This window comes from Carettochelys insculpta, chromosome 10, assembly GCF_033958435.1.
Source record: "Carettochelys insculpta isolate YL-2023 chromosome 10, ASM3395843v1, whole genome shotgun sequence".
NCBI lineage: Eukaryota > Metazoa > Chordata > Testudines > Carettochelyidae > Carettochelys > Carettochelys insculpta.
The window spans coordinates 43032600-43055081 of record NC_134146.1 but is presented as its reverse complement, the minus strand read 5'-3'; the positions used below and the strand labels follow the sequence as shown (position 1 = coordinate 43055081).

General features: G+C 39.7%; 1 protein-coding gene across 2 annotated transcripts in view; it reads left to right on the top strand.

Annotated features, from left to right (window-relative positions):
• PEX5L (peroxisomal biogenesis factor 5 like) overlaps positions 1 to 22482 on the top strand; it is a 65789-nt gene that overhangs the window by 615 nt on the left and 42692 nt on the right. The window contains exons 2-3 of one of the 2 annotated variants that reach the window (XM_075004046.1): positions 15354 to 15465; positions 19748 to 19957. In XM_075004046.1, the coding sequence (XP_074860147.1) occupies positions 15354 to 15465; positions 19748 to 19957 (322 nt within the window). The remainder of the gene's footprint in view (positions 1 to 15353; positions 15466 to 19747; positions 19958 to 22482) is intronic. The other variant, XM_075004047.1, reaches the window with a different exon arrangement.

The following is a 22482-nucleotide window of genomic DNA, read 5'->3' as shown; positions in this document are numbered from 1 at the left end:
AACCAGTTGATAGTGGTATCATTTATAAATAAATAAAATCCTTTCTTTAAGTTTTCACTAGCATTTAACTCATATCTCAAATAAGATTATTTTACATACTTCATTGTTTTAATTTGTGCAAAAATAATAAATGCTAGATTACAGATCCATTACCTGAAATTTGATAGTAGTAGATTTTAAGTAATGAAAATGATGCAAACTTGATTGGATAATTTTTTTAAATAATCCTATGAGGCTAGACAGCAACTTTGGATTAAGTTTAGTAATATTTTCCCCAGCAACATACATGGTGATAGCATTCAATACAATTATTTGTTGATATTTAACATGCAAGTACACGAGGTTATTCAGATTCAGCAGTTGGTCTGATGCCGTACATCACAGGGCGTGTCTTACATAAAAATAATCTTCAATAAAATCCAAAAGCCTTTTTTCTAATGTAGGAAAATAAATATTTATGTCTTAAAAATAATATGTCTGGTAAAATGCCAGAACAAACTTATCATAGCAACTGTGTAAAATGTGTTACACTAAATCAATTAATTAATAATAGAAGTTTTTATTACTGACATTTTCATATACATTAGAAAACAATTCTTTCAATTTCCTCCTAACTCTCTGTCAAATGTTGTATTATACTTGTGATGTATTGTTAAAACATGATTGCATAGGGAAATAGGATGCTTTGTTTAAAGTATCATATTCCAATTTTACACTAACCAGTTTATGAATCACAAATATTGAACCCACGAGTGAAATCCTGGGCCCAATTAAATGAATGGCAAAACTCCCATTCAACGTCAATGGAGCCAGGAGTTCATCACAGATTCATAACATTTATTGGTTATTTGTCAAATTCTTTCAGTAATAGTTTGTGACAGCTTTTCTAAGTAAAATGCTCATGTTTATTAGTCAGAGTAATTTTTTTCACTATACAAGTACCTACTTCCCTGCTATGCACCGATGGAGTGCACAAGCCAAAAGGAAGCAGTATCAGATGAAAAAGTGAGTATTTTCCACAGCCAACTCTGCATCATGTATGTTTTATGTGCAGTATACGAACATATCACATTTGTCATTTGTGCCCTAACTTTCTGGATGTGTAGCTGTTTTAAGATTCTTGTGTCATTAATGTTTTGCTGCAAACCTCTTGGTCAGATCATGCATTCAGTATACCGTGTTGTTATATGGCAATGTATATTCGTCCTTTGATATTGGTATGTTTGTCCTGATTCTTCACATGATGAGAGATGGATGTCGTTGTACCTCATGGGAAATAATATGTAAATCAAATGGAAATAATTTCTAATTACCACTGGCCACACTTCCCAAGTCAGGTCAAATGTAGCTTAAAAGAGTAAGGTGTAAACTTTCAAAGGCCGTCTGTTAATCACACAAAATAAGCACTGAAGAACTCTAACTGTATTTTTTTGAAACTGAAATAGTTATCTCAAGACGTCATTAAAAACTTGATCTTGCAGCCCCTCTAATCGTGCAGCTCCCATTTAACTCAGTGGGAATTTTGCATAAGAAATTCAGTTCCCACTTAAATAGGCTGTTTGTTTTTATAATGGACAAAATGAGACACGCACAATGTGCTCAGTAAAACTTGGACTCACCAGGCTTGATTTGGTAGAAAATCTCAGGTAAGATCAGTGAAGTCAATAGTAGATAGGACACACACAGCTCCTGGACTTTGTGAGAAATTGTCAGTTATGATGTGTGAAGGTGTTTGAAGTAAATCTTCAAAGAAATTCCCTCTCTCCTATTCTCGTTTCTCTCTGGAAAAAATCAATAAATATTCCCTTTGTCATAAGCTGGACACGTATTCACATTCAGTTATTTTATGCTGCTGTCCAGCTGCTCCTGGGAAGAAGTGAGACCTATTTGTTGAAAGATATAATCACTGTTCATTTGAAATATATTTTCAGATTCAAGAACACTGCAAATATTACTTTACCATAAGTAACACAACCAAATATAAGCACAGATCCTCAGCCGCTATGACCTGGCATAGCTATGCTGATTTACACCAGCTGTGAATCTGGCCCATCATCTCAACATTAAGGAATATATTACACGAAGGGCTTGTCTACACTAGCCTCCTCCTTCACAGGGGGCATGTAAATGAGCCCGATCAGTGAATAGTAACGAGGTGCTGCGCTGCATATGCAGTGCCTCGTGAGCATAATTCTCACCACGCAAACTTTGAAGTAACTAACTTAGAAGCGCCAGCAAGCAGTCTAGCTGTGGACACTTCGAAGTACCCATGCTACTTCGAAGTTCCGTTACTCCCAAAACATTCTGGGAGTACAGAAACTTTGAAGTGGTGCAGGTATTTCAAAGTGCCCGCGGCTAGACTGCTTGCTAGCGCTTTAAGTTAGCAACTTTGAAGTTCGCACGGTGAGAATTATGCTAATGAGGTGCTGCATATTCAATGTGGCACCTCATTGCTGTTCACCAATCTGGCTCATTTACATGCCCCATTTGAAAGAGGTGGCTGGTGTAGACAAGCCCTAACAGCGTAATACACCAGATGATTCAGCAGATCTTTTCAGTCTCTACTTTTTGTGAGTCTATCTCAATTTTTTTTCAGTGGAAGTCCCTTTATCGGCATCGGAAGACTTTCAGAAGTCACCAAATATAATATACCAGGTACCAGTAGAAAGCAGGGTTTCAGTGTTAATGGGATTTGATAAAATGTGTCTCCATTTTATATTATTGTCTGAGGGCAAGAATGTTTAACCAAAGAGAAAAGACAAAATTTTTAACAGTACATTTGTTATAAAGGGAAACAAGAAAAAGGGAGAGCAAGAGAGATGTAATATAATTATAGAAAATTGTATACAGTAGACCCTCGATTTAATGGACCCTGATTTAACAGAGATTGGAAATAACACCCCCCCCCAAATAAATAAATACCAGCGACTCACCAGAGTTGCCAAGGCTGGAGGAGCCACCACTGCCACTTGAGCCACCGGGACTGGAGGAGCCGCTACTGCGTCTGGGACCGCCAGGGCTTCAGAAGACACCAGGGGCCATTGCAATGGCTGGGACCGCTGGAGCCAGAGTAGCTGCTGGAGACACCGCCGCTGGAGCCACTGCATGCTCCTCCCACCAGGGGTGGGATGCATACACAAGTGTCACCTCCTTGCATGTACGTGCCTCATCCCTAGTGCAAGGAGTGCATGGTGGCTCTTCTGGCCCCAATTGCTTCTCCAGCCCTAGGGACCCTAACCAGTGCAGTGACCCCCCAGCTCCTCCGGCCCTGGTGGCCCCAGCTGGTGCGGTGGTTCCAGAGGCTCCTCCATCCCCTGAGGTTCCTCTGTCCTCAGCCATCCTGGTGGCTCATCCGGCTCCAGCAGCTCTGGTGAGTCACCAACATTTTTTTGGGGTGGGTGTTGGGGGAGCCTGGCTGGGGGTGTGTGCTATGGTGAATACTGTACTGTACTGTACAGTAAACCATTCGGATTTAACAGACTTTTGGCATTAACGGACACCTCTTCCCCGCTATTAGTCCATTAAATCAAGGGTTTACAGTATTACTTACTGCAGCTGCGTGAATAATGGAGAAAATTTGTCATGAAGATTCACGTGAATTCAAAAGTAATTTTTTTAACCCTCTTTGCAAGTTTGGTGTGTGCACATTTAGGAACATTTGAGCACTTGAGAAATACTTAGTAGTAGGAATAACCATTAAAAGTTGATTTTACACATAGTGTGAATTGTACATTCAGCTGTCAGAATCACAATTCATGTTAGATCATGAAGAGATTTAGGTCCTGATTCAGCAAAGCACTTCAACATGAGCTTAATATTAAGAATGTGATGAGGTGTTTTGCTGAATACGGAAGAAGTTAAGCGTGTGCTTACAGGCTTTGAGACCTACCATAAGTGATTCACTCAACTAGCAGCTTAATTCACCATGCAGGGAACAGAATTAATGCCACATGATTAATCAATACAATGCAGTTTTTGAAGAGTAGCAATCAACTGTTCATAAACAATCTACAGATCTAGAATTATTTGCTGAGGAAATTCATGGATAGTTTAGAACAACGAATAAAGGTAGCTATGTCACAGATTCTTTGTGAACAATTTGCCAACAAGAAAAAAATCACAAAGTTCATTGGAAAATAATCACGCTGCTATGTTCATAACTGAAACCCTTGAGTTTTACTTATGTAGTTCATTCAAGTTCTGTAGGGGCACAGCTCTCTACTATTTTAATGTCAGAGGGCAAGACACAGCTGAAACATATACATAGATTTTTTGCACAAATAAATATGGAAGTTCGACAGTCAGCATAAAGACAGAGATAACAAATATCAGATGCCAAATAGCCAGAAAATTAACTGTATAACCAAGGAAAGCCTCAGTGGTTCCCCCACTGCTCCCTGTCAGCTGTTCATGTAAGATATGATCCCGGTCTCAGAGAACTCACAGGCAACACTTCCACTGACATCAAATGGGTGTAAGACTGGGGCCATCCAGAGCCTTGCCTCACCAATACATGCTATGCAGAGCTGAACCATTCCATTGTTATCACAATAGACAAGAAGGGAAGAAAATCTTCCAAAGGACAGGTTGATCCTGGAACAATTAAATCACAGATTTCTAAATTTTTGCCTAATAGCAACTATACAGCCACATCCTACTTCATATGAGGAACATGAACCACCCTTCCCATCTCTTAAAAGGGAATACAGTACATATTATGCATGTTCTATAAGCAGCATTAGTAGTTCATTTCCTTATTGCCCCTTCAGAATAACTCTGTGCACCATCCTTCCATGACCGTTTTATTATACTAACACAGTAGGAATAGTTTTCTGGACAAAACTACACATAGACATCAATACCGGTTGAGTCATGTCTTTTTATTTGCACATGGATTTATATGTAGGCTACACCCACTTCCTCTGTAGCCATCCTGTTATGCCTTTGTATGCAGTCATTTGCAGGTAACTTGCCATTAGGTATTTGTGTTTCTTTATGGAGGAAACAGAGTTAGGGTTGTGAGTTTCAGTTATAGACTCTAACTGCTACTGATAGGTTTTCTAATGTATTTACTTGGCTCATCAAAAATAATCTAGCCCATAATCATAGTTTCCTTTCTGAAATCTCAGAAATAAGCAGCTGTTCTGGATGACTGAAAACCTCTAACAAGCACCTTAGCTTTTAGATATGCAGAGTGATTTGTAGCACCCTTTGCATTAAGGAAACTAAACCATTAAGGAAGTATTTAATTAATACACATTATTAATACAGACACACAGGCACTATGTAGAATGACAAAAGTTAGTCAATAAGACTAGGGCTATGTCTACGTTATCCGAGAAGATGGATCTTCCAGGATTTGATTTTGTCCGTCTGGTAGGGATGAGCAAAATCAACCTGTCAGATTTTAGCACTGACCCCAGTACTTCTCTTGAGATGCAAGGAGTAAGGGAAGTCAACAGGAGAAACTCTTCCACTGACCTTCTTCAATGAGGATCGCCAGGTAAGACAATTCTAGCTGCATAATTGCCGCAGTTAGAATTGTGTATTTCTAATTGACTTACTTTCCATGGTTTAGCTAAAACCTACTTCATCTAGTATATGCATCATAGCATGAGGTATATAATTTCAAAATATTGTGAAAACAAAATATGTAATTATGCTAGCCATAAATATTAACTGATCCAGACTTCGTATCTCTAAGTTAAATACAGTTAAACTTATTTTACTGTTATTGTTTTTAAAAGAGAATGTATGATTTCAGCCAGAACAGTCTCATGAGAATCATAAAAAAATGTTGCCCTGACAACAGTTTAAAACCCATAAATTGGCTGCCTGCCTAAAGTTAAACAGATTTTTCTGTCACAAATTAAATAGACTTTTCTGTCACATATCTTAATTTTACATTACCAAGGGAAATAATGAGAGTTTAAAATAATTTGAAATATATCTTTGTATGGGACTCCATTTAATAAAAAGGAAGAGATAAAAATAGAATGTTATGAAACAATATAATTACTTTTTAAAAGGTCCTCACTATTTTTCCATGGTCATAAAAATATCTGAGAAAGCTATATGCAGCAAATAATATATTGGATTAATTTAGCCCTCTTTTTTGTCCATGAATTATCTGTGAATAGGAATCTTTTTTTTACAGGTTTATTTGTTGATTTATTTTACATAAACACTTTATGCAAATATAATTCAGTCTCTAGAACATTGCAGACTTATTCACTATGGCTATTGTCTTGAGTATTTATTTCTAACTTGGTATTTGTATTGTGTGGCTGATCACCAGAGTTGCACGATGCAAATAGAGAGATCCACAGAGAACTTTCATGTTAACCATATTACCATTGCCAGTGCCAATACATAGGCAAAGACATATTCCTTATTGTGGGGGTCTGTACAAGTTAATAGGAAATGACAGCCCTTCCATCATATTCCTGCTTATAGGATGGTTGAAAAGAAAACCTGTAGACAGGAGAGTCTCCATTCATTCTATGATCAATGTTTTTATAAATGTTATACTTTATCTTCATTTTGCTCAGGGGTAGATGACAACACAAGGTGCAAGCCAATGGAGAATCTTACTATGAGTTTTTACATAATTTTTATAGATGTCACTACATTATTATAACAACCAATTTAAACAAGACATATCCTCTTTTCTTTTTAGGACCACATTGTTTCAGTACCCCCGCCCCACAGCTTTTTATGCTGGGGGTGCTGAAAGCCATTGATGCAAACTCTAAATCCTGTACATATTGGAAACCATTTCAAGCCATAGGGTGCGGTAGCACCTCCAGGACACACAATTCCAGACCCTATATTGTGGCAGCTATTCCAGATTTAAAGGTGTGGGGAGGAACCAGCTGTTCCAGCAATGGTGAAATTATTATGATAGAGATATGTTGTGCCTTTTTTTTTTTTGGTTAAAAAAGAGGAACTGGTACTCAGCTGGCTCCCCACCCCCCAGACAATCCTGTGGCTGGAGCTGCCAAGGTGCCGGTACTCAGTACCAGCAAGTACCAGCACAAAAAAAGCACTATATACATGATTCAAAATAAGGGCTAGGATGCATACAGGATAAAAGTACCTGTGTTTAGGGAATGTGCTTGAAGTATTAGCAATATTGTGACAAATCCAGAAGAAAACAATTTGAGGCCTTTTTGGAGCATTAAAAAGAGCTGGAGATCTACATATGGTAATTCCATAACGTGAAGACTTCAGATTTAATGTTCAGTCTACTACACAAATCAGACTCCTTACTTTCCCAAAACAAAACTTACAGTTAACTCTGAAGAACAGAAAAACAAAAAACAAAAACAAAAACAAAAAAAACAAACCCCACCTAAATCCTAACATTCCTGAATTTTGGTGGGGTTAAGAATCTCTGACATCCGCAGTGGGGATCTAATGCAAAGCATATTGGAGTCAATGGGAAAGCTCTCAGTGGCTTCAGTAGGCACCCACTGCAAAGGCACTCTATTCAGATGGAGGATTTAGATGTGGCACCTCGTTCCCCACAAAAGCATAACATCCATGGAACAGATTCACTGTTAATCTGTACCTTGCACAATCATTTATTCCATACCACAGTGAAAATTGGGTGTAAAATGGCACCAAATTGGAACAGTAGTATTTATCACCCAATTTTCACTGGCGTAACTGACCAAACAAGGTTCCGGGAAATGGTGGAATGAGCTCCTCTGCTTCTTTCTGATCCTGTATTGCAAAAAGTAGGGCAGAGGACATGATCCATCCACAGACAATTCTGAGATAATGACAATTGTTGAACAAGATTTAATTTAAGACTAAATTGTCTCTGGTTTTGCTGTTATGGTTCCCTAAGCAGTATATCAGAGGGGCAGACCTCTCTACTACATTGAATCTGACAAAGCGGGTCTTTGCCCACAAAAGCTTATGCTCCAAAATATCTGTTAGTCTATAAGATGCCATAGGACTGCTCGTTGTCTAAGCAATGTATGCCAGATTCTCATTACACTATTCTCCCTGTGTTCAGTGACCTTAAAGCAGTAAAATTTGCATTCATGTTAAAATGCTTTTACATGCCCAAGGCAGTGTAAAGTGGCCTTAGCATTAATAAAAATGAGGCCCATATACTCTAATTTGCAGAGAATAGAACTAAGGAAATGTTAGCTTTTTTCAGAAAAAGATTTTCATGAAAACTATTTTTGGTAGGAGAATTATTTTTGGTCGGAAAACAGTCAATCCTTTAATGAGCTGCAAGGTCATTATAGTGTATAGATAGAAAGTACTTGTTTCCAAGACATCCTATATGGATTTTTATGTGTGTCATTAGGCTTAAAGTGCCCACAAACTATCAGCTGCTTTGGTGTTTTCTATTTTTGTTTAGACACAGAGAGTGAAAGTCTCTTCAGCTCCTGAAGATGTAACTGAACCAATGTATCTAACTACTACAAGTGGACAGTCTTTCTTAGATTCATATATTTGTGCAGCCAAAATACTGCAAGGACATGGTTTAAGGAGACTTCTGTTTTTTGGTATCTTGACTTTTGAGGGTTTTCAACACAGCTGAAGATGGCCCAATATTGTCTGATCTTTACAAAAAGGCACACTCTGCAATAGGACAAAGTATCTTTGCCATAGTTTTGATCCTCTCCTCTCTACACCTTCATACTGGTTCTGTGGTTGCATAGCACATGGATCTTTAGGCTGAAGAGTATGAGAATTAGCTTCAAGAAATATTCTTCAGCGCAGTGTATTATTCCTTTAAATTGTGACTTGATTCTGTCTCTTTTCTGAGACAGTCTGCAGAACTGTATAAACCCTTAGCACACAGTTTTTCAAATTCATCCTTCCCACTGGGTGAGACAATGACTAGCTCTAGAAAGCTGGCAGGCCCTGTGATCCTGGAGCTGATCACTTCCAGATGTTGAGTCACATCAAAGGAATCTAAATAAATTAAATAGTTCCTTAATATTTTATAAGGAATTGCTGTAATTGTCTCTGGGATGCTCTAGTCTCATTAAAGAGAAGGGGTAAGTCTGTGCAATTGTGAATGGGAGGGGAATGGGTCACTGTTTCGGTAAGGTCCAGGCTATGAAAACGTGTGAGAATCCTTGCTCTAATCCACAAAGCTGCTCACCTCCTTTAATGAGTGATCTCCAAATAGAATAGGTGTAATATTTACAAATCTAGGTTCTAAACACTATTGTTGGTGTAAAGAATTATGTCAGGCTGTTTAGCAAATTAAAATATGAAAGGAAGTTGGCTTCATCTTTGCCAAGTTTACACAAATGAGCACTGGAAAGTTTGAAGAAAGCTACATGGTCCAAATATTAAGAAGGCACTAGCTCTTTGTCAGCAGCGCAATTATGAGTTCCCATCTAAATGTGCCAGATATTTCAGGAAGTGTTCTCTGGGCTGTATAAACTTATTACAGAAAAAAACACCACCTCCAGAGTTTTGATTTCTTCTGTTAAAAATGCAAAGCCCTACAATTAAGTTACAGTAGTCAATAAAAAGAGAAGACATGAAAGAAGGTATAATTCGTATTGATATAAAACAGACTGAGAGAAAGCACAATGCATCTATTCATCTGGAAAAAAAATCCATTGTAGAAACAATCTAAAGCAAGCAGCCAATATAACTAGAGAGAGAACACACCTCAACACTTAAAGCTTATATGATAACCAACACCAAACACTGCCACTGCACATTTACTTTGAATGTAAAAGGAGTTTCAAAATCTGGAAAGGGAAAAAAAAAAAGAGAAATCTGTAGAGCAGAAACAAAACACCTTTCCACAATATATATGCCTAGGAGGAAATGTTACACACCACATGAAACACGTGAATTTAAATGCCCATTGTTGTGTCTGTGTGAATCCTAAAAACACATGCAGACCCGCACAAACACACTCTGTTTGCTGTCAGCACTAAATTATTGGTGGCCATCATCATTTTTGGTATCTTTCAACTATGATGTAACTCTGGTTGTTTTGGGAACAAAATAAATAAGATTGTAGTAGCTACAACTACTGGTCTAAAGCAGAATGGAAATTCGACCTGAGTTACACAACTCCAGCTATAAGAATTGCACAGCTGGGGTCAGCCTGCCTTAGGTCGTATTTCTGGTGGAGTCCCACGTAGGAGGTCGACAAGATAGTTTCTCCCCTTACTCCTCACTGTTGCAAAGAGTACCGGGGTCAATGGCAGTGTCTTCAGCGTTCCATTTAGTGCATTCCTATTAGGCACACTAAATCAAACCTGGGAAGATCAATTGCAGCATTAATCTTCCCCTGAGAGTAGACATACTTTGATTGTGCAGGTTTTTTACCTGCAAACATCTGACTGATGATTATAAGCTAATTTTACATTGGTAATGTATCTGTGAATACAGGATGTTCTCAGGGTTCATCTACCTACAAGGCACTTTCGTATTTAAGCATTTCCTCAACAGAGGCTATTTTATCCATTAATTTTGTCTGGTTGCCGCCTGGATGCTTTTAAAGTCTTTCTATTGCAGTTTCAGTAAACTGTACCTTGTCAGCAAGGCAAAGCCAATTGTTTTGATACACAAGATCCTGCCACTTTTACATTTTCAACAGGCACAGTAAAATATGCCACTCTACTCACAAGAGTACCCTAAATCAATAGCAAGAACCAGAGGCTACAGAAGATACAGAACTGGGAATATTTTAGAGGGCAGCAGAGCTGCCATCTTTATATAGCTTAAGTATGTGGCATTTCCAGTCAGTGATGATGCTTCACTGATTCCCCTTATAAAGGCCCCATCAGTGGTGACAGCAAGTATCCCCTGGGCTTGGGGAAGAGCCAGGAGTAACTGGAGGAACCTATGGAGAGCTTGCTGGAAGGGATGGAGCATGAGGTGGGGAGTTAATGGAATGCATCTATGGGGTGAGCCTGTAGAAGGGGGGCCCGGGGTTGGTGCTAGGATGAGAGCCTGGAGCAGCCTGGGTTGAGTAAGGAAGCCTGGTGCCTGCTAGAGTTGGTGGGAGTGTTATGGCAATCTCCTTCATCCAGCCCTGCTCCACATTAGCATCCCCATCCCATTCAGCCAGCCTTATTGAGATCCTATCTTATCCACCTTTGCAACCCCTGCCCATTCCCACTACACCCTGTCTCCCCAGATCCCCTACCTAGCCCTCAACTGCACCCCATCACCCTCCCTTGGTCTAACCGCTACTCAGGCAGCAAGGCACTAAGACAGCCAGTGCATCCTCACCCTCCTTCCACCAGCTAGCATTCATGCTGCTGAGAGATGCCGGCGGGCTGGAAAAGAGCAGCGGGCATTGGGTCCAAAGAGCAGCAGGTGGGAGGCAGAGAGGCCAGCTGGCTGCACTTATAACATCTTAAAGCAGCCACCGTTGACAGAGAGGAGTAACTGCAGGGAGATATGGGACAAGGAGAGTGCATTGCTTCCCTGGTTAAGAGGTACCTCACTGCTGCCTGCCCTTAACATGAGGAAGCCTTGTCTGAGACTGCCATTGGTCAGCTCCCCTGCTCCTGCTACCACAGGCAACACAAGCACACACCTAAGAATCTCAAGTCATCTTGTTACTGTACAGGTTGGCACACCTCAACCCTGGGGCCCTCCAAGTATTTCTCTAGATGTCTAGCCCCTGTCCGTTGGATCACTGCCTCCAAAGAAATGGTATCCACAGCTTACCAGATTCACCTCAGGTCACCGCACCAATCAAGTTACATTTAGTTTCTCTGTAAACATATTTGTTTCTTTACAAAACAGAGATTCATGAAGTATTGGAAACCTGTGGTAACATAAAAATTAAAGCATTTAATCTAGTGCCTAGACATAATTAAGCAGCCCACCCAACATTCTTAAGCAGCATAACCAATGTTCTTGCTTTGCTTTACAGCCAGGTTGACTGTGACAGTTTTCTAATGAGACAAGCAAGTTGTCAGCTGCCTCCTAAGTGAAGGATCCTGTGCATTTTATTTTAACCCAAGCAGGGAAGCCAACAGCCTTTTCAAGCTCCTGGGCAATGGAGGAGGGGGCAGCACAGTGCTCCAGCAGCAATTTAAAGGAGGGGAGACACTTTGAAGTGCCTGGCCTGTGGAACCATCCCCTATTGCTCCCCCAGTCTGTGGGCCTGAACCCAAGATACACAAGGTTTATGTTTTTATTCATAAACAGAGTGCCTGCTACTGTTTGTTTCATCCTATAGACTTGCTTTCATGTAGACTGCACCACTTCTTATTTAGCTTTGGCTAAGTGTCTAAATTGGCCTATACAAATGACCCTCAGAAGGAGATAGGTAAAAGGAACCTTTCTTAAGTATATCACGTCTCTATGATGTGTCTTAACTCTAAGACCTTAAGAACCCATATCAGTACAGAGACACAACTCTTTAATATGTTCTGTATACACATTTTGTAATGATTACAATGACCAATAGAGACTTCAGATGCCACCTGTTGGTGAATTACTATGCACATATCTAACCCAATGAATCCCTATATAACCTTATTCACACCATCCCATCTGCCAGCTGGCATCCAGATGTTCCCAGGTCAGAGACATTAAACTTGAAGTTAAGGGTAAAGAAGATTATCAGAGGAGAAAGTATCAGAAGTCAGGGAGCACTATCATGCAGCAATAATGACAAGTAAGAGAAAATTGGAAACCAGTACATTAAAAAAAGTTCTTGGTTCCTATATAAAATATTAGTGTACCATTTCAGATGGGAATGGTGACAAAACCACAGCAGTTCTCTAAGCTTTATGCGCCAAAGTCCCACTGGACATAAAGCAAGATTGGCAAGGGTTTTGGAATGCAGTTGAGTGATAGCAAGATGTAAAATGGAGACCCATGGATTCCATCTGTCCACTATTGAACTGCATATGTTGTACACTGAATGAGAGCACATACAGTCACCAGTCATAATGGGACAGAGAAAGGCAAAACCACCACATCAGGAACTAGACTCTCTTTACAAAGGACTAATTTCTCAGATCAGAGTATACCTAAAAATAAGCAAGTCGTACAGTGCATTGGGGGTGGGGGCTGTATCTGCCTCCAGACAGACATTTGTACCACCCAGTATCTTTGCAAAAATAAAAAATACCTCAACTCTCAGTCCTGATTAAGACAGTGGAATAATAAAAGCAAGAATGTTTTGGAGAAAATAATTTCTTGAACAAGGAAAAACAAGTTTTTCTTGTGTAATGTCCGATAACATAAGTCAGATAAATAAACATTAAGTTCATTTCAATTTAGAAGGAATATTTTAGGCTATTGTTGAGCCTCTTAGTTGTGAAATCAATAAGGAAGTATCTCACTAGACAAGTTTGTAGATATCCTTCAAGTGAGACTATATTTCAATTAAATGAGATTTTGGAAAGCAAAATGTAGCTGTCAGAGACACTGAATTTGTGGCACGCACTTGCTGAACTGGGATTCAGAAATCAATTAATGATTTTACGCTACTCTATAAATGTAGTGTTTGCGTTACAGGTGAATACAAAATACTAGAGCTGATTATAGGCACCCCTCTTATCCTATAAAACTCCAGTAAAATAAGAAAACATTGTCAAATTGTTAAAGTAGAGGAATGGAGTGCAGAAGATCTGGGGTTATACTTCCTTTTCTGCTGTCACATAAATTGTTGCATTACCTTGGTCAACATACTTAATTCCTCTTCTCAATTTTCTCATCTATGAGGTTGAGGCAATAGCCGTAGCTCATTAATGTTTTAAATTTTTCTGGCACCTCAGATGGAAGGTGCCAGAGAGCCAAAACCATCATTAATATTTTCCTCTGAATATGAACATTACAGAACACTATGCCAAATTCATGCCTGATCAAATTCCATTAACATCAGAGTCATTCCAGGGCTGAATTTGGCTCAATACATGTGGTGGTATTGGAATGCAAATTATATTAACAAAATGTGAGAGAAGAACTTACCAAATTGCACAGCATACTTCATAAGAGTGCATAATTTGAAAAAAAAACATGAAAATCAGTGATTAATTCTCTTGTAAGATGCACATGTAGTTTGGCTATACAAATATCAGGATTGTTATGCATGGGAATCATCTGTGTTATTGCCAGATGTTCAGTCCAACTTCTAAATTTCCATATGCACTTACTGGCACACACAAATTAGGCCCTCATCTCACTAACTCCTGACCTTGTGTAAATCTACTTTGAGTGCACACACTGTAGGAGCCACTTTGAGAATTTGACTCTTCACAGATCCCATTGTCCTGGGTAAGTGCTGACGCACATCAGTGAGTATTTTACACATTATTTAATAGACACTAGCTCTCAGGATGGCTGACAGAGGTCATGCAGGGATGAGAAAATGCCCTTTAGCCAATTCAAACATCTTGGGCTTGAAAAATCAACTCATGTTCATAGTGGTGTGGGGTTCATGTGCCATATAATAAATGTTTTTGAAAACGGGAGAATAGAAGAGGGGGAGAGCAAAAGGGGAGGGTGAAAATGGGGAAGAAAGAGACTGAGATGAAAGGAACAGAAAAGGAAACATTCTTAAAGATAAAATAAAGTCAATCCATACCAACAAAAGAGCAGCCAGTTGTATTTGTACAGGCCCCGATGCCACAAAAAGAACAGCAGAGAGTCAGTTGCAGCAAAGGGGCAATAACTGAATTCTTTTATCCCTAATTTAGGCTTTCGTTCAGATTTACCTTTAGCTGGCAGAAAATCTGAATTGAATCTCCCTTAAAAACACCAGACTCATATAGTGAAAATTACAGAATTGAGCAATTCAAACCACAAAATAGGTTTAACCCCTACACAGCCAAAAACAATTCAAAAGATTCATAAACTCCACAGTTTGCCCTATTTAATTAATTTGTTCTTGCATTCCACAGAAGTATCTCGTGTAACAGGTTACGAGGAATACAATCATGCAGATTTTCTAATATAAATTGTGTTAAAACTCTGCATGTGAGAGTTTATTAGTGGAAAAAAGATATCTCCCATGCACCACAAAGAATCAACATTGACTGGTCAGTCCCACACAGATAATATAAAAGGTGAAATTCATCCATTCATGTCACTAGGCATTCATTAATTTGGCCCATAATCATTAGCATGAAAACAATTTCTCTAGAACTGTCTTGGAACTTTACTGTCACATGGCTTATGAGATTTGAGCATAAATTTAAGACATTCAGAAAGAGTCATTAAAAGTTTATGTTCAAACCCAAAGTTGCCTGTACCTTAGAAAATGGTGACAATCACTGGAGTCCCTTTTCTCTCACAAGCAGAAACTATTCACATTCTCTTGTAAAGATTTTCTTTAGATTCTGCATCTCAGCAAAGTTCTTTGACGCATGTTTTTCTGTTACCAGCTAGTGAATGAACAACAAGAAAGCAGACCACTTCTCAGCCCCTCCATTGATGACTTCCTCTGTGAAACCAAACCAGAAGCCATTGCAAGGCCAGTAACATCAAATACATCTGGTAATTATTATTTTCTTTATCATCACTCATTAAAGGAAGAAAATTAATTTTCATTTTATCTTAATTAGGGTACTTTTTGTCAGGTAACATTTGTTTCTTATTCTTCAATTTAACAAGATTCATTATTAATTTTTATTGTTACAAAACTCAGTTGGTAGTATGCTAAATGTGGACTAGTCTGGGAGTAACAAGACCTTGTTGATTATCTCTGATTTTTACAAGATCAAAACTTGAGCATGTTGTTGTTAAGATCCAGGTCTCAGGTTATACCAAAGCTTCAGAGTTAAAGGTTGACGTAATTGGCTCTGATTTTAGTCCATTGGGAAAATGGTTTTGGTTTGGTAACTCCTCAGTCTAGCTGTTCTTTTACAAAAATTTACCCATGTGTGGTTACATCTAGTACTCCTGTGGGAATTTTGCATTATTGCACAATGCAGAATTTTTCAGAAGTTAACTTTGTACACACAGAATTTCGTCCCCTGCCCCAGAAGAAGGCTGCAATGCTGCTAGCTGCCACTAGGAGTCAATGGACTCAGCAAAGCCCAAAGTTCCCAGCATGCCCTGAGGGAAGGAGAGGGCAGTATGCAGGAAACACTGTACAAGCCTGGGATTCAGCATCCAGCTATTCCTCCCTCTAGATCCCAGGACTCTGAGGGGAGGAGAATGGATGTCTGGGCAAGGGGGGATCCTACAGCTGGGCTCTGGGAAGTGAAGTATTTGGGATGGGAGTCCCTGTGGCTGGGCTCTGGGAAGGAGAGGTTTGAGTGCATTGCCTGGAAAGATTCCCACAGGTGGACTCTGGAGGATGGGGAGGTTGTGGGTATTTGCCATCCCCTGTCGGGAATTGGGGTATGATAGGGGGCAGAAAAACAGGAACTGTTTGTACAATATAGACAAGTAGAGAACTAAAGGTACCAATGCCACAGACATAATTGCTGACTAATAAATTATCAAAATAATTGAAAATTATTTAAAAAAATAAAATAAGTAAAATATTTCAGAATAATTCAAAATAATTGAAACTGGCATGATTGTGTGGTATTAGACAAATAAAATTCACAGAATATTGCAGAATCTGAGACTATGATATACAGAATTTTTAATTTTTGCTGCATGATTTTTAATTTTTTCATAAAGAATGCCCCCAGTAATCTAGTTCTTATTTTATTCAAACTTCTTTAATTTGGAGCTTATAGCTTTTGATAAGGCATAAAGAATTGCTCAGGGTCTTGTCTAGATATCTTATTCCTACAAAGTTCATTTAGTTTATAGTGACGTGTTTACCATTAGGCTTTTGTAATGAATACGCCCTTCCAGCTGTGAAGTTAGATTCTTCCAAAGCTCGGAATTGCATTTGTAACCCCCTTGGTGAGTATATGTTACAGATCCCTTGCTGTGCCTGATCAATAAAAATATATATAAATATGTTATAGCCGTAGTTCAAACTATAGCCATTCATGCCTAGCTGATGGCCACCACATCCACACAAAAACCTGCCCACCAATTATACTCTGCTGGAGTGAATTTCAGTTAAGGACAAAATATACTCATTCCTCTAAGTTGTGGCAAAACTCCTGCAATACTCTGCCGAATATCAGTACTATGGCTGTCAAGTTTGTTTGGAAGGCTCATTCTTGCTGAAATCTCTTCTTTTTCTACCCTAGCATTTATGCTGACTTCAATGATAGAATATGTTTTATTTCCCTACTTTATTGGCCACAATGGAGCTTTTGATGTTTCAGTAAATGAGAAAGTTTCTTTATGAAAAACATGAGCCAAATATTACTCCATTTCTGATTGTCAAAATTATACTGGCCTTCCTGCCATTAATTCTTTATTACTTCCACACTTGCTTTATTGAAAACTTGGAAGTTGTGGAGTGACAGATACTAAAATGTCATCCTTTTCCCACTGGGAAAAGAACAGAAAACCTACAGCTGAGCTCAGGAACTTTGCTATTGAAAGAATGTAATACATTTCTTATTTGCCTTGCATTTTGATAAGATAACACAAGTAATAAAAATAGCAAGGTAATCCTGAAATCACTCAAAATGGAGAAAAGTACACAGTCCTGCAGGACTGGCTTTTGAGATTGTAATATTGCTATTCTGTGGCATGTTCGGACATAATATGCAACTTGAATTAAATAAAGGCTAATCAAAGTAAATTTATCCATCAGCTGAGGGACAATGTAGTCAACACCACTACAACAGTTTATAAATATTTCATAAAACAGCTTGCTTTGTTGCAAGCCACTGGACTGGATCAAGTGGAAAATTCTAATTTGTGCTTATATGTCTTGTTTTGAATTCCACTTTTGAGTGAATTTTGCAACACTGAGAAGGAGTTTCAGATAGATGTCACTAGCCACTTGCATCGTAAAAAAACATATACATAATTTGTGTGTGCAATACTACTTTTGTAGTTACCTAATTTTTAAAGGCAGTGAGGGCAATCATGCTTACAGAGTTGGCACACACCTGTACATGTAATATGCTAACTGGGCTGAAAATTTGCCTTAGTGTGTTTTAACAGCTTCAGAGCTGTAAGGGGGAAAATAGTCACCATAAGCAGGACTGTCAGCAATAGTACACTAATGCATCATAAAACAGACCACTTTGAAACTACGCCTCCTCTTTCATAATGTCCAATTCCCACAGCCAGACACTAGCAATGAACATTTGGCCTCTTCCAGGATATTTCTTGTTTTTATTATCATCTCCCACACACACACACACACACACACCTTCCCTAGCTGGTATTTCCCTGTTCAGTTATGATATCAAATACACTATACCCAGGGGTTAGCAACAAAAATAGCAAGAGCCTTTTTTCCCAATTTGGTAAAAAAATTAATAATTCAAGAGCCACAATGCATGTGAATATGATACGGTCCTTAATAAATAATGTCAAACCATACGTTTTGCAACCCCAATTTTAAGAACAGTGCACACACAATGATTTGTAAAGTGATACATGTTTACAGCAGGATGTTCACAAACCTTTTACATATTCAGTTACTTCACACTTAACATATGTGTTTGTTTCACTGTCTTCCTGACTTTCCCTCCTGAACCTTCTCTCTCTCTGGAGGACTCTAGGGGAGTTTTCTAATGTTTTGAGATCACATATTGTTAGCTGTTGGGATATGAGTTGTTCATTTTGGGCTTTTAGACATTCACTGTTCATCCAAAATAATCTATGTAGGTTTTTTTTTTATGGGACACCAGTCTCCAGGGATGAGGAGCTGTTGTCCCATGTCAGAGGTCCTCAGTGATGAGGGCTGATGCAGCCTCCCCATGGGAGAGGGGGAGCGGAGGATGGGGGTTCCTGGCAGCAGGGGCTACTGTGCTGGGGAATGGGACAGCTGCCCCGCAAAGGAGCTTTCACATAGCAGGAGCTACGTCCCTGAGGCGTGGAATGCTGGGGAGCGAAGCATCTGCCCCTGGGAGGGGCTCTCTGGTGGTGGGAGCTGTCTTCCCTAGGTGTGGGATGCCAGAGAAAGAGGCAGCCGCTCCATGGCAGAGCTTGATGGCAGTGGGAGCTCCCACCGTAGGGTGCTGGAGGAGCTCCCCTGAAACAGGAGTTGCTGCTCCAAGACACAGGGCAGCATGGAATAGGGCAGCTGACCTGTACAGGAGCTCTCTGGCAGTGGCAGCTGCAGCCCTAAGAAACCAGGTGCCAGGGAACAGTGGCCTTGCAAAATACGGGACAATTTGCCAATTTTCTTTAAAAAGTCAGGATACTTGTGAGACAGCTTAAATAAGGGGCTGTCCTGGTAAAAACAGGATGGATGGTCAGCTTTTGCACGCTCAAGATAACATTAACCAAAACTAAGCTCATGCTTGTACAAATATATATCATTCCCGACAAACAAATCCAATTCACTGAAAGGCAGAAACCTCACTCAAGACTTCAACATAGTAATATTTGCAGTTCATTGTATGAAGAGGAGGAGCTGCCAACCTGGGATGCCTTTAAAAGGGCCTAATTTTCAGAGGGTCCTCAGCCTTTTCTGAAAAATCAGGCTTTTTTTTAAAAGATACCTCAAGACTGGCATGCAGAAAACAGAAGCACCCCAAAAATCACTAGTCCCTTTTCAAAATCTCAGTCATAGTTCTTACCCACTAACCTTGTAACATCTACTGCAGTCAGATGAAAATGTGTTTAGTCTAAGTCAACTTTGCCTCATTCAATTAAAACAAATTTAAAAGAAAAATCTAATCACATGGATTAAAACTGAGCACAACACTGGAGTTCTAACATTTTACATCTCTGATAGTGTTATCAACTGGTCTGGATCTCTTGGATCTGAGTGAACCTGTCTTACAAACCCAAAGCAAGACAAAGAAGTCAGAGAATGCATCAAGAGGTGAAAATTTAAAGGCTGCAGCTCACAAAAAGAAGACAGACAACTCAGATCTCATACTTGTGAATTCTGAGCAGAAGGCCCACACTGTGAGAGCTCCAGAAAAGTCTTCGTTAGACTTAGGTAAGAGCTGGTTATTTCATCAATGCCACACTGACATGCTTAAATTCACCAATTCCTCTTTTCTGCTATCACAAAATAACACACAGGGCCATTTTCTCCATTGCCTTGTATCTTCTGTAGACATTTACACCACTGAACAGTGCAAATACATTGGGATTGAGTAGCATTTTATGTCCATTTGTGCTTGAAGTGCAATGACTACACAGGGCAATGGAAAAGCTGGTCCACACAATGGAATGCCTTGATAAGAGAGTAAAGTATTTTTATAATGGAGGGGAGCTGTTAAAGGCAAATAAAATCAATCTCTTTTCCCCAGAAGCCACTCAGGGTGTGTCCAGGGCTGCCAATGGCTGGCGGGGAGGGGGGAAGCAAATGGAGTAGTTGCCATGGGGCCTAATTATTTAAAAGGCCCTGGGTCTCCATTTCAGCGCTGCTGCTACTGTGACAGTAGCAGCAGTCAGAGCCTGAGGCCCTTTAAATAGTTGCCAGAGCCCCATGTAGTGTGATCCAGAATGCATGGAGGGCTGGCAGCCTCTAATTCCAGCCCTTCTGACAGAAGCCCTGGCCTTCTGGGGCCCAATTGGCTCCTTTGCTCCTCCCCTTGGTGGGGTTGCTACACTGCCATTAGACACCTACAGTTGGCCCAAGTCAGATGACCCAGTTTTGTGGAAGAAGGGGAGTTTAATTGGTGTGTAGACATTCAGGCTCAGGCCAGAGCTCTGGGACCCTCTCACCTCATAGGGTCTTAGATCCCTAAATCAAGGTGGATCCAGACTACTGGCATTAAACATTAAAAAGGTCGTAGAGCAGTTTTTAAACTAAGAGGTGGGGGAAAGCCGATTGGTGCGGGGGAGCACCTGGATCGGACGGAGACTTCTCTTACACGAGGCTCCATAGATAGGGATTCCCTAGAAGTTAGTCAGATAGGGAACGTGGGAAATAATATATGGGCAAGATCAGATGTGAAACAATTGCATATAAAAAAATCCAACGCGTCTGTGAAAGGCGGACAGATAAATAGTGGTAGTTTTTTAATGTGCTTTTACACAAATGCTAGGAGTCTGTCTAATAAGATGGGTGAACTGGAGTACCTCATATCAAAGGAGGAAGTTGACATAATAGGCATCTCAGAAACATGGTGGAATGAGGACAATCAGTGGGACACTATCATACCGGGATATAAATTATATCGGAAAGACAGAACAGGTCGTGCGGGTGGCGGAGTGGTACTATATGTGAAGGATAATATAGAATCAAATGAAGCAAAAATCCTAAAGGAATCAAAATGTTCCATAGAATCATTATGGATAACAATTCTTTCCTCTAATATGAATATGGCGTTAGGAATATATTACCGACCACCTAACCAGGACAGTGATAGTGATGCTGAAATGTTAAGGGAGATTAGAGAGGCTATCAAAATAAAAAACACAGTAATAATAGGAGATTTCAATTATCCCCATATTGATTGGGTGCATGTCACCTCAGGACGGGATTCAGAGATTAAATTTCTTGATGCCTTAAATGACTGCTTCTTGGAGCAGCTAGTACAGGAACCCACAAGGGGAGAGTCAATTCTCGATCTAGTCTTGACTGGAACGCAGGATCTAGTCCAAGAGGTAACTGTTACTGGACCGCTTGGAAATAGTGACCACAATATAATAACTTTTAATATTCCTGTGTTGGGAAGAACACCGCAGCGGTCAAACACTCTGGCATTTAATTTCAAAAAGGGGAATTACACTAAAATGAGGAAGCTAGTTAAACAGAAACTAAAAGGTAGAGTAACTAAACTAAAATCCCTGGAAGCTGCATGGAAACTGTTTAAAGACACCATACTAGAGGCCCAACTTAAATGTATACCCCAAATAAAAAAACACAGTAAGAGACCTAACAAAGAACCACCATGGCTAAACAGCCATGTTAAAAAGGCAGTGAGAGAGAAAAGGGCAGCTTTTAAAAAGTGGAAGTCAAATCCTAGTGAGGAAAATAGAAAGGAACATAAACACTCCCAAATTAAGTGTCATAATGTAATAAGAAAAGCCAAAAAAGATTTTGAGGAACACCTAGCCAAAAATTCAAAAAACGATAGTAAAATGTTTTTTAAATACATTAGAAGCAGGAAGCCCGCTAAAAAAGCAGTGGGGCCCTTGGACGATAAAGATATAAAAGGAGCGATCAAGGAAGACCGTGCCATTGCGGAGCGATTAAATGATTTCTTTGCTTCAGTCTTCACGGCTGAGGATGTTACAGAGGTTCCTAAATCTGAGCCAGCCTTTTTAGGTGACAAATCTGAGGAACTCTCTCAGATTGAAGTGACATTAGAGGAGGTTTTGGAGTTAATTGATAAGCTGAATAGTAACAAGTCTCCAGGACCAGACGGTATTCACCCAAGGGTTCTGAAAGAACTCAAATGTGAAATCCCAGGCCCCAGCCCAAGCCCAAACACCGACACTGCAATTAAACACTCCGTGAGCCTGCACTCACAAGCCCAACCAGGCCTGCTGATGGAGTCAGGGGGCATA